Genomic DNA, 15,828 nt, shown 5'->3' with positions numbered 1-15,828 from the left:
TCGTCGATTTCTTCTATCATTTTATTCTGGATATCAGGGTTTAAAGCCAATTGATACATCATAAATGTCATAGTAGTTGAACTAGTTTCGTAACCACCTAAGAAGAATATGAACGCTTGTGCGGCCATGACACTTTCTGTCAGTTCAAGCGGCTTTATTTTATCTTCCGTATTAGTTCTGGAAGCTTCGATTTCACCTTTCTCTTTCAATGCTAGGATAAGATCGATAAAATCATTTCTATTACTCGGTTTCCCGTTTCTTTCTGTTATAACATTCTTGATTATACCGTCGAAAATTTCTCGAGCTAACGCTGGATAGATGGTGTAAGTCATATGTTTCAAAATACCTGGAAACATCATATCCAATTCGGAGAAATAATTAGTATTTAATGCCATTTCATCTAATTTGAACAAAGAATCAAGTGTTTTTCCCAACTTATCGATGTCAATACCGAAGGCGCATGCTGATATTGTCGCTATCGTGTAAAGTTGGACATGCTTGAGCACAGCTTGTTCTGGTTCATCCTTAACTATTCTTTCAATACCTTGTACGAATTTGTCACCACGATCAGTCATCAAATACAGCATATTCTTTAGTTTTCTAGAAGTAAATATCGGAGTGAAACGATTCCTTAACGCACGCCATGTTTCTCCGTCCGAATGGAATAAATTAGCACCGTATCCTTCCTTACTGAACTCTATTCCTCGATCTTCAAACATATCAAAGTCTTTAATCATTATATGCTTGATTACCTCCAAGTCTCTTACTAATACACAAGGTGTGGTCATCCTGTAAATACCGACCAGCTTCTCTTTAGGATAGTCTTGGTATATTTCGTGCATAATAAGTGCGATATTTTTCTTCCGTAGTGCGGATTCCATGATGTTACCAAATAGAGGTTTAGGTTTAGGACCGGCGACATTACGAGATGTCCAGTAACCGAACGTTCTGGTTACGTAATAGTACAAACTTAACAAAAGTATGAAAAGCCCAGTTACAATGTAAGACAACATGATGAAGGCTACACTGTTCAGAAGTGATCGTATGAAGTGACATCCAACATATTTATATGGCTAAATATTTATATCAGCATGATATTTTTACGTTTTATATCACGATAATGTTTGTCTATTCTGGTATGGATTTGAGATGGTTGAGACTCCGTGAGTCGACGCGCGAAAAAATCAATGATAAAATTGCAAGTCATGTTTGATGTGCTTACTTCTTGCTGTGTCACTTACGTATATTGCTGTCTCTATTTAGTCGATGACAATGAGAGGGATAGCAAATGCAAATCGCGCGTACGATAAATACGTGAACCGATTTTGACAGACTAAATGTCATTCTATTCGCCGCCGTCCCCGGAGCGTCATGTTAACCCTTAGTAACATAGTATATAATAGATTTTTTTTAATTCCGCCAAGACGAAGTCGCGAACAACCGCTAGTATGGTATATAATGATACAAAAAATGCAGGGGACACGATAAACATTATTTAATAAAGTTTATGTCTTACTAATATTATAAATGCGAAAGTTTAGATGGATGTTTGTTAGAGTTTGTAGTCTAAACGGATTTCGATGAAATTTTGCATAGATGTAGAGGATAGTCTGGAAGAACACATAGGCTACTTGCATTTGTTTTTTTTTAAATCGCGCGCTGACGGAGTCGCGAGCGAAAGGTAGTAATAAACACGCCGTAGAAAAACAATTTACCTTATAGAATATATTGTGATTATTAATGCGTTATTATGATAATACAAGCATATTACTTGATAACAGATTATTTCAATATTTATATAATATCGATAAGTTTACATCGATTTATCAAAGGAAACGAAGATAATGTGTAATTCAAAATCAAAAAACATTGCATGTAATACCTCCATCGAAAGCAATGTTTTCCAATTCAATTAGTTCGATAAGGAAAATATTTTACAAAGTGATGTCGCCCGCAAACTGCATTAACGCAGAATTCCCATGTGCATCTACCTTTAAACAGCTACCTTCCAGTCAAAGGCTCGTCCAAATCGGTCCAACCGTTCCAGAGATAGCGGTCCTGTCGCCATTTTGAGAGCTCGGAATTTTAAAAAAAGGAGCCTATAATATGCCCGTCTATGTCAACTACCCTCCAGTGAAAGTCCCGGTAAAATCAGCCCAGCCGTTTCGGAGATTACCCGAAACAAACGCGGCTTGCGAACAGACAGACAGTACCATCGTTCCGAAATCTGTAATTTTTCTTATTATAAACAGAGTGTCTGTTCAATTTTAATATATGTATAGACATAAATATATAGATTTACTGTTTCCCGACTTTGTCCAAGTGTGGTTTAAGAATCTAAAACAAAGTCATCCCTTCCCTATTTAGACATTTGCAGTATAAAACGCGCAGTTTAATAATTGTGTTTCCATTGTAATTCTGTTCGATGAATTTTATTTCCCTTTAGACCTTTAGGGGCTAAATTTTTCAAAAAAAGTTTCATTGTCCTTATCAACATAGTACAAGAAACCCTTGTATCAAAAAGTGGGTAGTTTAGGAGAAAAAATACGGAGTAATTTCGTTAAAATACTCTCGTCTATATACTAGCCTTCATCGCAACTCCATCTGCGTGAAATTAGAGAAAACTTAGTAACTAGCCTGTGTGTTTTGCCAGCCTATATTCTATATTTCTGCCAAATTTCATAGAAATCCGTTTAACAGTTTAGACTACAAACTAACAAACATCCATCCATCTAAACATTGGTATTTATAATATTACCAAGATGACTAATAAAAATCTACAAGACTATTTTTTTGTTCTCAATTACTTATTAATAAAAATCTACAAGACGGAGGCTAAAATGGACAATTTAAATATCATGGCAGTGGAATTCTACGGACATGACTTGTTTTGAAGAAGCGCAAACATTCGACCTGACTACAGCGATAGATGGCGTTAGTTTGCGTAATACATGACAAAGCATTATTTTTATCTTTTCTTGTCATTGTGTTTATAAAAACATTTTATAAAGTTCAACAAGGCTATCTGATTTATGAATTATTTTAAGTCATTGTATATTTTTAGGAATATAGAGTGTTCACAGGTTAATTATTTACAGATATATTTATATTTCATCATCACCAGTTCACTATACGTCCCCATTGAGGGGCTCGGAGCCTACGCTAATATGGGGTCTAGGCCATCCACACTGGCCAAGTGCGGGTTGGTTGACTTCACACATATCTATGAATTTCTTCGCCGATATGTGCAGGCATCACGATGTTTTCCTTCACCGTAAGAACGTCGGGTAAATTATGTACATATGAAAATACGAAAATCGAAAATCACATTGGTACAGCGGGAATCGAACCCAAGACCTGTACGAGTCAAGTGTTCAAACCATTGAGCCACCGAAGCTCTTGATTTGACGCTTATTTATATTTGAATATTTATAATTACTTTAAAAATGTGAAACATTGATATGATTAGAATTAATTTCGTTATATTTAAATAGATGTTAAATAGTTCATATACCCCCTTTAGCGCTCAAACTACGCAATTTTGGATAAAAAGTGGCTAACAAAATATTATCCCTCTCATTTCCTATAAAAACATATTTATACAGTGATAATTTACGAGTGTAAACATTTTTTTTTTACTATTGTAACCTTCAAAAGTTCAAATCACACGCTGTGACACAACTAGCGATATCTTGTGTTTTGTCAATCGAGTTTTAAATACTGCACAATGAAAAAACATTTTATAATCAGACATAATCGTCATACTTAGGTTAATACGATATTAACATCACGCGACTGATATAAATATTTTCACTTTGATTATAATTATACAAAAATACAATTTCTTGCTACCTCATAGAGTACACAGCTAAATAATTTTTTAAGAAAGATCCGATAAATGGACGTCGCTAGAATAGGGTAACTACATCCCCCCGCTACAACGGCGGATCCAGGGGGGTTATGCCCCCCTCCCCGAAGTTGAACATTTTATGTAAAATGTAAAATATAAAACCTACTTTGAATAAGAAGATACTAATGAGACCTCCCCCCCATAGTTAATTTAGACTACCTACTCTACCATTAATAGACGGAGGAAACGCACATAAAGATTATATCCCCTTCCTATGCGTCTCCTCCAGCGTCAAACCCAAGTTCCATTCCCATTCATTCTTTTAAGAAACAGGGGGAGAAGGAACAAGACTTCAGTTGGGACCGGCACCACATTCATAACACAAAACGCGGAATTGCTCCCACTTCACGCGTGTCTTCTGTTTTGTCGTGGTATTGTGGGCGAGCGGAACCATCGTACGAAGATGTTAAAGCGGGCTCTACCACTTTTCAGCAAAACACATCAAAATTTTAGGCTTATCCAACTATAGTAATAACTTAAGATATACAGACATAAGATATCGTCTTAGCTAAGTATACAAATAAAACTAAAAAAAAGCTAAATAGTTTATTAAATTCAAACTTACATTTACCTTATCCTAATTTTACAAACTAAACTTAACTCTATGTTTATTTGGCAAAATGTATTAATATATAATGAATAAAAATTAAAAATAATTTAAAAATAGGATGACCAGGAAATTAGAAAACTTTTCCATAGGTCGGAAATCATCATCATGCACTTGCCCTTATCCCTTATGGAGGGTCGGCACAGTATGCTGCTCTTCCATACATCTCTATCAGCCGTCATATCTGAATCCACTCCTTTCTTAAGCATATCCTCTTTCACACAATCCATCCATACTTTCTTCGGTCTTCCTCTTCCTTTGTAGCCATCCACATTCAATCTCAACACTTTCTGGTTTATGTCCCCATCATTTCGTCGCATAACATGTCCATACCACGCCAACTTTTTGCTTCTCAATTTCTCCACCACTGGCGCTACTTTCAAACTTCCTCTAATGTAGTATCTAATGTATCTCCATAGTGCGGAAATATAAGGAACTAATTAATTTGCTATTAGAAAAGTGAATTAATAAAGCGATTGAAGCCAGGGTTTTAAATTAGTTTAGGCTATAATTTACTTCATTATTTAGTATTAAAATACTATTTAATAAAGTTACTGTCACTAAGACATTTTTTTTAAATAACATAAACAATCACTTTTTTAATTATCGTAACATCTCACTTAATTTAATAAAATTTCAAGTATTCAATAAAATTGTGTAAGAAAAACTTAAAAAGCTTTAAAAATCAAATGAACATGCGAATTCGTCGTATATTCCAATTTTAGGCTTAAATTTCATATTAAAAAATCTATTTTTAATAACTTAAAAAAATAAGTTTCGTATTTGAAATATCACTAATTCATTAAACAAATATAATTAAAACCAAACTTATCGATATAGCTTATTCATCTTACACTAAACTAAAATAACTTAAGATAACTTAATTCTAACATTATCCATGTAAAGATAACTTAACTCTAACATCCATGTAAGTTGCTTTGGTGCCTGCAATGTAAAGAACATACTTTAAGATAAAATTAATATATCTAACTTAAATTAATCTCAATAAAGATTATATCACTTAATATATATCTAAATCATAACTTAATACGTACCTTAAGTTACAGAAACTTCACTTCTATAGTATTTCCCATCACGAACAATTTATTGTATTGTACTGAATTGAATGTTAAAGAATTTCTTATGTCTTACAATAATATTTTATTATACTAATCATTAAGAAAACTATATTTCATGTTATTTCAAAAATAATTTAGAACTACACAAAAATTGGATAGCAGTCGTCAATTTATATAAAAATATTTACTTGTGTCAACTAGATCATTTAACTCCTTTCTTCTCCTCCTGCATTATATTATTTTGGAATTTTGAATTTTGGAAGTTTACATTTTAGATAAAATTCCTTCCCTTTGTTAAAAGTCATCGACCCTATTTACCAATGATTGACTAATCCTTTTTTCCCAATTAAAAGCTATGTAAACCCCAGTTTATTTAAGTAAACCCCAGTTCATTTAAGTAAACCCCAGTGTATTTAAATAATCCCCAGTTCATTTAAGTTAAACCCAGTTTATTTAAGTAAACCCCAGTTTATTTAACTAAACTCCAGTTTATTTAAGTAAACCCCAGATAACAAAAAGGATACAATAACAGGCCTCAGCGTGCGCGGGCGTGGCGAAGCGAACGAGCGCACAGCCAACTCGCGTTAACTCCAGCGATATCACTTGACCGACCTGCGCCAGCTTCTCTGACAGCAGGGGGAATGTCGTCGACAGAGGGAGCTGACGACACACAATACATCACTAAGGGAAACCCTTAGGATAACCAGTTTAAGCGCACTGCACAATACACACGCAGACTCACCTCACAGCGAAAACACAAACACCACACAAATGGACGACATTCCGTATCAAATAGCGTTAAAAAAGGATCAGCGATACACTCCACACCTTTTTGGTCTAATAAGGATTTAAAAAAAAACCCTTAGGATACACATAGACCAGGGATAAGGAACCACTGGCGTGCCATAAATAGCACTATTATGTGAATAACTTTTTTTTTGCTCGTCAAAAACTGGCACTAATCTATCAGATATACTTACATTACTTAATTCCACCACCGAAGATGTTTTTTGTGGCAAACAAACATTTCTATTTGGGGGCATATTAGATCCACCCCAACTATTACTAGGGGCTATGGTCCCTTGAGGTCTTGGACCCTGATGTTGTCCAGAAAACATTCTTGGATCCTTATATCTGTCCTGCGGTAACGTTGGGGAAACCATATTCTGGGGTCCATAAACCGGTCCTGGGATGGGATAACCTTGAAAAAAAAATCTTACTAATATAAATGCGAAAGTTTAGATGGATAGATGTTTGTTAGAGTTTGTAGCCTAAACGGCTGAACGGATTTCGATGACATTTGGTATAGATGTAGAGGATAGTCTGGAAGAACACATAGGCTACTCGCTTTGGTTTTTTTTTAATTTCACGCGGACGGAGTCGCGGACGAAAGCTAAACAGCAGGAATAAAAAAAATACCTGTTTGATGACCAGGTCCAAATGATTTGTTTCCTAATTGATTTATTATTGGTTGAGAAAATTGTGTTACTGTCACATTAGATGTACCATTTGGATGTAATAAGATACTAGGACCCATTGGTATATCAGGACGTGGAGGATTTTGCGTAATTGTTATCGAAATATTAGATTTTTTACTCCCAGTTGATCCAGATTCGTTTAAGTTATTATTCTGATTGTTAATTATAACATCTTCTGTATTCGTATCGTTATTTTCATTTTCACCATTTAAATCTGTGTCATTTGATATATTGAATAATGTTTCATTAATAGAATTAGTTCTGCCATTTAAATATCTCTCGTAATGCTGTACTATATCTCTTAAAGGTTTCCCATCTATTCCGAAACCGGGGCCAACTTTTACTAGACCTTTTGGTAGTAATATGTCGTTTTCGTCATATCTATACATTGACACTTTGAGAATTTGTCCGTAAAATGTTTGGCCATTCAACATTGCTACAGCCTAAAAAAATTTGCATACCACAAAAATATATTTAATGTTAGGTAATCTAGAATAAAATATTTGATAATTAATCTGTACTTTATGTTATAAAGGGGAAAGATTTTCATATTTGTAAGTATTGAAATAACTCAAAAACTACTTCTTCGATTTCAAAAATTCTTTCACCGTTATCGGTGAGTGACAGGCTATATTTTTTAATTTCACGCAGAGTAAGTTGCAATCACCAGCTAGTTTTAAATACATAAATACTTCTTTGTTATGTAGGGTGTCAGCAATCGCAGCATATTTTTTAAATAATCATTTTTATAATAAAAGCTCTACACTTCTACGCTATAGGCTATATATTTTCATGTTATTTAAATTAGGAGATAAAAAAATTGAAAAAGACGTTATGCAAGAAGAGGACAAAAACAAGCCAATAGCAAAGAAGCGATATTGCCATGGTAACGGTAATTATTATCCAATAGCAAAGACCTGCACTATTTGAGCATTTGATTTTGACATTTCTGGCAAACAAGCGAGCTGCCACTTAAAAACGCATAAAACTTTATGTTATGCTGAGGAACATTTAGTAAATAATGAAAAACTTACTTGTACAGCTTCCAATGGATGACTATACATAACAGTAGCGTATTTGTTGACGGCGCAGACAACACGACATACCACTACTTGCCCCGCCAGCTCTAACACTTCCTTTAATTCTGATTTATCACATCTGAACTGTTCAAAGATAATATGACATTTGCGATGAGGTTACGCTCCGGGCACATTCCAGGTAACAAGTTTGGATGGCTAGTTAAAAAAGTTAATTCACCCAATTGCAGTGAGTGTAGGGTAATTGAAGATGTTCAGCATGTTGTATTGGAGTGTGTTCGGAACGAACGTGTTAGACTCAACTATTTTAAGGGTTATGGATGTAATGTCGGTCACTTAAACACTATCCTGGCTTACCCGTCTACGGACGAGGCCGAGATGGTGTTTGAGTTGGCCGACATCTGTTTCAAGAAAACAATCAGTTAATTAAGTTTTGTTCGTTTAAGATTTATGGGGCGTTATCGTCGCTTCGCGACAAAGCCCCCTGTAGAAATAAATAAAAAAAAAATAATATAAAGTTTGTAGATTAAAAAAGTAACTTATGTGTTCTTTCATACTATACTCTATGTCTATGCCAAATATCAAATAAAAACACACTGAAAAAAATATTACACCCGCAACCCAGGTCCCTGAGTTAGTATGTCAAGGGAACCACGAGAGTGGCAAAAAGGCTGCCCAATAAAAAAAAACATACATCCATTTAAATTAATACAATAAGGAAAAAACGTAATTAGTAGCCTATGTATTATTCCAGGCTATGTTCTATATCTGTGTTATTTCTGAGAGTCATTGAGTCTCCGGAGTCTTCTAACATTCATCCATCTAAACTTTCTCTCTCTCATTTATTCATTAGTAGGAAGTAAGATATATATGAAAGTATCTAAAAATAAATTAGGAGATTTTCAATACTCTTTCCTATACATTTTTTTTTCTTGTTTAAAAAAATAGTTTAATAAAAGCCTTCTCACAGAAATCAGCTGTTTTTTTCTAATATATTTGAAATTTACATTCAAAATTGATCTAAATTGAATTTTATGAAATTATTTTCTATTCATATAAAACTAGCTTTTGCCAACAATATATTGCATAGAATTTTTTGTGTTCTTCCCATAACCCATCCCTACTAAATTTGAAATGAATTGTCAAACTAATCTATCTTATTTAAACATATTTTAAATATTCTGTAGGTGACAAATTTCATCAACATCTGCTAAGCTGTCCAATTCACACTTAAATCAGTAACATACTTACATTGGAAACATGTATCCATTTATCTATAGGCAGTTTGATTCCCAATGACTCTAAATAAGATGGTTTCAGACCAAAAGTTCCGGTAGGTTCCGTTGCCCAGATATCTATGTTAGAATCCCACGACCTTACTGGTATTGGTCGACTTATCATTCTGTAACATAATGAAATAACTTTACCGCACATCACATAAGGTATGGTTGAAATGCTACCTTATTTAAAATAATAATAAGTAGACTATGTAATCTTAAAAACTGTCTACATCTATACCAAATTACATTGAAATCCAATTACCAGTTTAGGCTACACTTTAACAAATCCATCAATCCATTAAAACTTTCGCATTTATAATAATAGTAAGACATGTTAATCAGAGCGTCGGTGGCTCAGTGATTTGAACACTTGACTTGTAATCTAAAGGTCTTGGGTTCGAATCCCGCCGTACCAATGTGATTTTCGATTTTTCGGAGGAAGGGATGACGGTGTAGGAAAACATCGTGATGCCTGCACATATCGGCGAAGAATTCAAAGATCAAGAAGTCAACCCGCACTTGGCCAGCGTGGTTGACTATAGCCTAGTCACCCCTTATTAGGGTAGGCTCCGAGCCCCTCGTTGGGGATGTATTGAGCTGGTGATGAAGACATGTTAATAAAGATGTAACTGTAAGATGTACCTGCTTTGGGGTAAAGGTTCCATTTCACCTTCACTGTCTGATTCACCGGGAACTGAAAATTATATACAATATTTAAAATCAAAACGAAGTATTCTTACTTTACGTGTGTAAATATCAGGAAAGTATGACAAAATTTCTATAAAATGAAAAAAATATTTTGCAATGTTCACAAAATATTTTTTTGCAATGTTCTCATTGCAAAAAAATTTCGAATTCTAGCAGTAAAGGTTAAAACAATTCTGATTTTGGAATTACTAAATTAAAAAATAATCATGCCTTTTATTTACACTATTTTAAGTTCTAATATTTATATGGCCCGAGCCTGTTTTTATTAACTAACTAGTTGGTCCAGTGCGGCTTCATCCGCATGAAATGTCAAATGCACGAATGACAATTGCTTCCTTGATGTTGGCAGCAACTTATGGTCTCTTTCCCACATTAGGTTTATTATCCAAAATGTTTACCCCGTAAGCTTAATGGCGTGAAAATATAGAGCCTAAAGCGTGACGTAAATGTAGGGCTTTTTATTAAAAAAAGAACTATTCAATAATATGCTGTAATAGCTGACATCTTAGGCAACAAAGAAGTGTGTGTTTACGCTTTATTATAATAGTATAGATATAGATAAAAAAAACATATACACAATTTTCTGCAGTATAGTAACAAAATTAAATTAATTCAATTTACTTTTAAATTCCACATCAAGTTTTTTCCCATCAATTGTCTTCAGTCTTAGCTGTTTCCTTGCTTTGTTACATTGCTCGAAATTAATAAAAGAAAGTTGTATTTTCTGTCCAGTTTCAAGATCCCCACCATCTAATTGCTTCAATGTGTACACATCAAGACACTAAAAAAGACATTACAATGTGACTTGATCAATGTAGATTTAAAAAAATAACAAAAGTAGTAAACTTTGTGTTCTGCCAGACTATGTTCCAAATTTAAATGGATGAGGCATTTATAAAATTAATAAGGTACAGTTTATACAAATTTTGAGAGTATTTTATATAAACAGTCATTATTTTAACAAATCTAAATTAATTTCCTTCTTAAGCATGTAGGGGACATGTTCACACAATTCTTACATACTTTCTTTGATCTTCCTCTTCCTTTGTAGTCATCTACACTTAATCTTAAAACTTTCTAGTTCATGTCATACCTCCCCAATCATACTCTCATCATTGCAAATACTTAAAAAAACTTTTATTACTTAGTTTTTGAACTCATGAAATAATAAATATTTTTAAGCTGTTAGAAATAATTATTATACTTACATTATCATTAATATAATCTGTTATCTGCTCGAATGTCCATTGAAAAGGTATATTTGAGACTTGTAAAGAGAAAACATCCTTTCCTTCCTCTAGTACCTCATTTTCTTCTTTAGTATTGACAGTTGTATCATTTCTCTGTCTTTTAGGAGAATAATCATGTGATTTGTTTTCGTTACTTCGTCTTTTTGAAGAGTTATTAACTACGCCAGCCATACTTGATGCTGATAGAGAAAAATTATGAGTTAAGCTTGCATTTTCAAAAATACGTTTTGGAATTACAATTATACTAAGTTGTAACACTAAACTATAATTAATGAATTTAATAAACCCCTGGCAACGATTTCATTTGGACGTAAACATTTTAAACTACGTATGGTATTAGTAAATGCATTAATCTTAAAAATTGATATATCAGTTAACATATGGTGAAATGTTAAAATTTATGCGTAAAGCATACGCAAAAGTATTTTAGGGTGGTTCTTATGATTTGTTTAAACAAAATACGTAAACTAAAACCAAAACAACTTTTGACATTTCTGTTTGACGTTGACATTGAAACCCACCGATTTAGTTTACACAGAGTAGTTTACCTAAGATTACACTGGTTTTGTGGAAAAGCAATAATTAGATTGAGTTAGAAAAATTATCAAATCAGCTGTATTTTGTAAAAATTTAAACATTAGGCTTTTTTTAAGTTTAAAATCAATTCTAAGTTATTACAAAAAAATCTGCTTTCAGCATTCTAGGGTTCGGTTTTTGGTTCATACACTTTGACAGTTTGTAATTAAAAATGTTTTGACATTGACATCTACATCCACAAAATACAGTTTGTCTTAAAAAAGTTTTTCAATTCAAATTTTTATCAAAAACCAAGTAATAGTTTCAAACTCTTAAATTTTGCGTAGTACTAAGACAATATTTCTAAAAATAAAAAAAAAAATCAAGTAATATGTCGAACGGAGAACTTCTGTACGTAAAAGGAATGAATCTTGTAAGTAACAATTTATTGTATTTTGTATGTAATCTTATTATGGTTTTTTTTTAATTTTATTGACCTTATACTGTCTTTTCAGTCAGAAACAGAAGACGAGAATGTTGAAGAAGACATATGGGACGATAGAAAACTGAACGATGCATATGATAAAGCTTTAAAAATTGCCAATGCTGAGGTAGCAAAGCGCGTAGCTATGTCCACTAATACACAACATTCAGTCAAAAACCCAGAGAAAGGTAAGTAACGTTCAAACTTCAAATACTCAGCTATCCTAAAAAGAAACATAGTTCCAATTTTTCAAAACATAACCTCTTAAAGTAATCATACAAATCTTTAATTAATTTTGTTGCATAGATTTTCAAAGGAACATCTACTTTTTACAATATACCAGACTATTAATTACCTCAAGTTGTGTTTAATATAAACAGACAAAGATGAAATAAGTTTTTTAGGAATGCTTTCACTTCTCTTTTTTTAAAATAACTGTTGCTCACGACTATGTCCGCAATTTAAAAAATAATAACATAAACATGTTATTATTTTTTAAATTAATGAATTTTTAAAATTGGCCTAGTACTTTTTGAGTTATTTGAAATACAAATAAACAAATCTTTCCTCTTTAGAATATAAGTATAGTTAAGTGTAATTCATTCTTAAAATATGATTATTATTTTATTTCCACAGAACATTCAAAAACAAAAAATGGTACATCACAGAAAGTAAAATGTCCACAAAAGAAAAGTGTAAAATGGCAGGCAGGGATGCCGTGCAGAGCTATATATGAGGGGGACGGCCAGGAATATGAAGCATTTGTACTAAGACTCATCAATGACAAAGAGTGTGTAGTTAAGTTCTTAGGTAAAGTAACTGTTTTATAAGTTTCAAAGAGTAGATAGCTCAGATCACTTTGGATTTTGAAATCCACTTTCCCTACACAGCCATAGAGTGCCCTTCAAAATCTTTGCATGAATAAACCAGCTCGCCTCTTGCAATCACAACACAGAAGACAGGTGTGAAGTCTAAATAATTCCACATTTCATCTGTTGAGTGTGCATGAAAGAGGCATTATTTTAGTCTATTTCCCTTCCCATCATCTCTTATGGGTAATGATGGGTAAGGAAAGCTAATTTAATGGTGTAGCAGATATATAGGAAGTGGAAATATCCTTTTTTTGTCCGTTTCCACCTCCATTGATCATGAAAGCCAACATATTTGCAATTACGAATATCTATGGCGGTGACTGCATCACTGCAAGTGAACCGAGACCAATTAGAATTAGTTTTTCTTACATTCCTGGACTGACTTGGTAATATAATGACACTTATTCTAGGTTATGATAATTCAGAGATAGTGTCAATTAGTACATTAAAGCCAACTTTGGGCAAACACGAGAGGATGCGGCAAACTCAGCAGGCGTTGTGTGATAAAGATGATGGCTTTGGGAGTCAATCACTGTTAGAGAATATGGACTGTAGTGATGCTGGCACAAGCTTAGGAAGTACAGGTTAGTATTTTAAAACTATGTACTATTCGTTTTAAGTGTTTAGTTATAATTGCACTAGTTTTTACCAGTGGTACATAGACACTGGTAAAAAAATAATAGCCTATATGTTCTTCCAGACTATGTACTACATTTGTGACGAATTTAATTGACATATGCCTTGTTTTATTAATTTTTATGGTGTGTTTTGTATTTTTTTGTAATTCTGAACTCACAATTGGATTAAATAACAACCCTACTGAAATTTCCAGATGGATCATTCCAGAAAAAGAAAAAATCACTAAATAAGAAAAAAAATCAACGCAAAATGAACTTACCTGAGATACCAATGTTTAATCCTGCTATGTTAGGAAATGTAAGTAATTATGCTATCTATAATTGGATATTGAACATAAAAGTTTTACTTGAATTTTGTTTATGTCGAAATTTAAAAAAAATAGTCAAAAAACATTTTTTTGTTAGTCATTTTTTTATTTTGAGCAGTGTTTTCGCTTTTTAACAAAATTAGCCTTTAATGATATTTGTGTTTTTTTTTTATAAAGATTTTTTTAATATACCACAGTTAAATTCAATGGAAATGCCATTGCCTCCTCCCCCTCCGATAGGCTTTGGGTCTGAGCACAGTTGTGAAGAGCAGGCGCTATCCTCAATGCTGCTCAGCTGGTACATGAGTGGATACTATACTGGGTTATACCAAGGAATGAAGAGGTAAATATTAAATTATAAAAATCGGCAAAAAATCCTATAAAATAAATTTTTTTAATAGTTTTTAGACATACGAAAAGTGAATATCGAAGAAAATGTCTCGCTTACTTTCTGACTTAATGTAAACTTGCAGAGAAAATATTGAATAGTTTTTTATTTATTTTTTTACTAAATTGCATCACAACTTTTTTTTAATTCAACCAATTTGATGTACAAATTTGATGTACGTTTTTGTTTTTTTTTGTAAATACATATAAATCTCAATTCTTTTATACTAGTGTAAATTTCTTGTTTTTTACAGGGCAAAGGAAAATCGAAATCGAAACACCATACATTGAATTGTGTAAAATAAAACAGCAGAACATTTTTTTATAATATTTTATTTTTAGTGTCACATAACACAAACTACCGTTTCAAATAGAAATATTATCTATTAAAAATAAATTAAATTATGCCTCCATGTTCCTGAGTATTACTATGTACAAAATATACATTTAGATATTTTTTTTATATAAAAAAATCATGAACAGTTCAATCTGATTGGTGGGTTTCATTTTTTTATGAAATCTACGTTACAGAAAATGACACACGCATAATATTCAGCCAAAAAAAAACTTTGTAAACTCTGTAAAAATACAAAGACCTTAAAAATAACGACTAAATAAAAGCATGTATCTTCAAAACATTTGTTTTATTTTAACTTTTAATATTTAAGAAAAAGTTAAAAATATTATCTCTGGTTTATTTTCCGCTATTACATAATCTGTGGCTTCTATAATTTACGTTGTGTTTTCCAAAACACTATAAAATATAATAATATAAAACATGGCAAAGCAATTACTGCTATGGCAGTATATTAAAATAACTATTTACAAAATTATTTTATTATACAAATAAAAACAAATCAGGTCTTTCAAGCTTCTTCATATCGACTTCATTGCACATTGAATTATTAGGCCATTTTTACAAAAGCACAAATAATTCGATTCGTTTAGAAATATTTTTAATAAATGTCAAAATTGTAAAATTTATTTTTTTATTAGGCTTTTACCATTATGGTAGCTAAAATATTATTTTACAATGTTCTGTTGAAATGGCACTTTTAAATATTCTTTGAAGATTTTATGACAATACGTACGTAATCTATGATACACCATACAAATTATTGCCTTGGATTTATAACAAGTATTATATCAATTTATTCATGTTTTAGACTCAAGGTTGTATAATAAAGTTTTAGTAGACCTTGAACGAATATAAAAAAAACATGCCATACTTTCGATCAATTTAAAAACTTGTAATTCACAAGCATTAATGACGT

The 15,828-nt window shown here is 32.3% G+C and overlaps 3 protein-coding genes across 5 annotated transcripts in view; 1 reads left to right on the top strand and 2 right to left on the bottom strand.

Annotated features, from left to right (window-relative positions):
* The window catches only part of LOC106104747 (cytochrome P450 6B2-like), a 2,979-nt gene extending 1,420 nt beyond the window's left edge, over positions 1 to 1,559 (bottom strand). The window contains exon 1 of the mRNA XM_013284877.1: positions 6 to 1,559. Within this exon, the coding sequence (XP_013140331.1) occupies positions 6 to 1,013 (1,008 nt within the window). The 5' untranslated portion in view covers positions 1,014 to 1,559. The remainder of the gene's footprint in view (positions 1 to 5) is intronic.
* On the bottom strand, positions 705 to 11,832 carry LOC106104852. Of its 3 annotated transcripts, XM_013285033.1 has the most exons (11): positions 11,613 to 11,832; positions 11,308 to 11,528; positions 10,721 to 10,880; positions 10,034 to 10,085; positions 9,363 to 9,513; positions 8,109 to 8,237; positions 7,016 to 7,517; positions 6,577 to 6,797; positions 6,121 to 6,256; positions 5,573 to 5,634; positions 5,304 to 5,462 (listed from the first exon to the last, which is right to left on the bottom strand). In XM_013285033.1, exons 2-10 carry the CDS (start codon positions 11,518 to 11,520, stop codon positions 5,579 to 5,581), a joined length of 1,620 nt encoding a protein of 539 aa, XP_013140487.1. In that variant the 5' UTR covers positions 11,521 to 11,528; positions 11,613 to 11,832; the 3' UTR covers positions 5,304 to 5,462; positions 5,573 to 5,578. The 3 variants fall into 3 exon arrangements, with proteins under 3 accessions (XP_013140486.1, XP_013140487.1, XP_013140485.1); XM_013285032.1 differs by lacking the exon at positions 5,304 to 5,462 and adding an exon at positions 705 to 789 and having other exon boundaries at positions 11,308 to 11,832; XM_013285031.1 differs by having other exon boundaries at positions 5,305 to 5,462; positions 11,308 to 11,832.
* A 293-nt stretch (positions 11,833 to 12,125) lies between these two features.
* On the top strand, positions 12,126 to 15,535 carry LOC106104846 (survival motor neuron protein). Its single transcript, XM_013285022.1, has 7 exons — positions 12,126 to 12,298; positions 12,381 to 12,537; positions 12,986 to 13,159; positions 13,632 to 13,805; positions 14,054 to 14,157; positions 14,365 to 14,510; positions 14,809 to 15,535. The coding sequence occupies exons 1-7, from the start codon at positions 12,257 to 12,259 to the stop codon at positions 14,843 to 14,845; spliced, it is 834 nt and encodes a 277-aa protein (XP_013140476.1). The 5' UTR covers positions 12,126 to 12,256; the 3' UTR covers positions 14,846 to 15,535.
* The last annotated feature ends 293 nt before the right edge of the window (positions 15,536 to 15,828 follow it).

Source organism: Papilio polytes, unplaced genomic scaffold, assembly GCF_000836215.1.
Source record: "Papilio polytes unplaced genomic scaffold, Ppol_1.0 DF823399.1, whole genome shotgun sequence".
Taxonomy (NCBI): Eukaryota; Metazoa; Arthropoda; class Insecta; order Lepidoptera; family Papilionidae; genus Papilio; species Papilio polytes.
The sequence above is the reverse complement of the archived record's forward strand: the minus strand, read 5'-3'. Positions and strand labels throughout refer to the sequence as shown.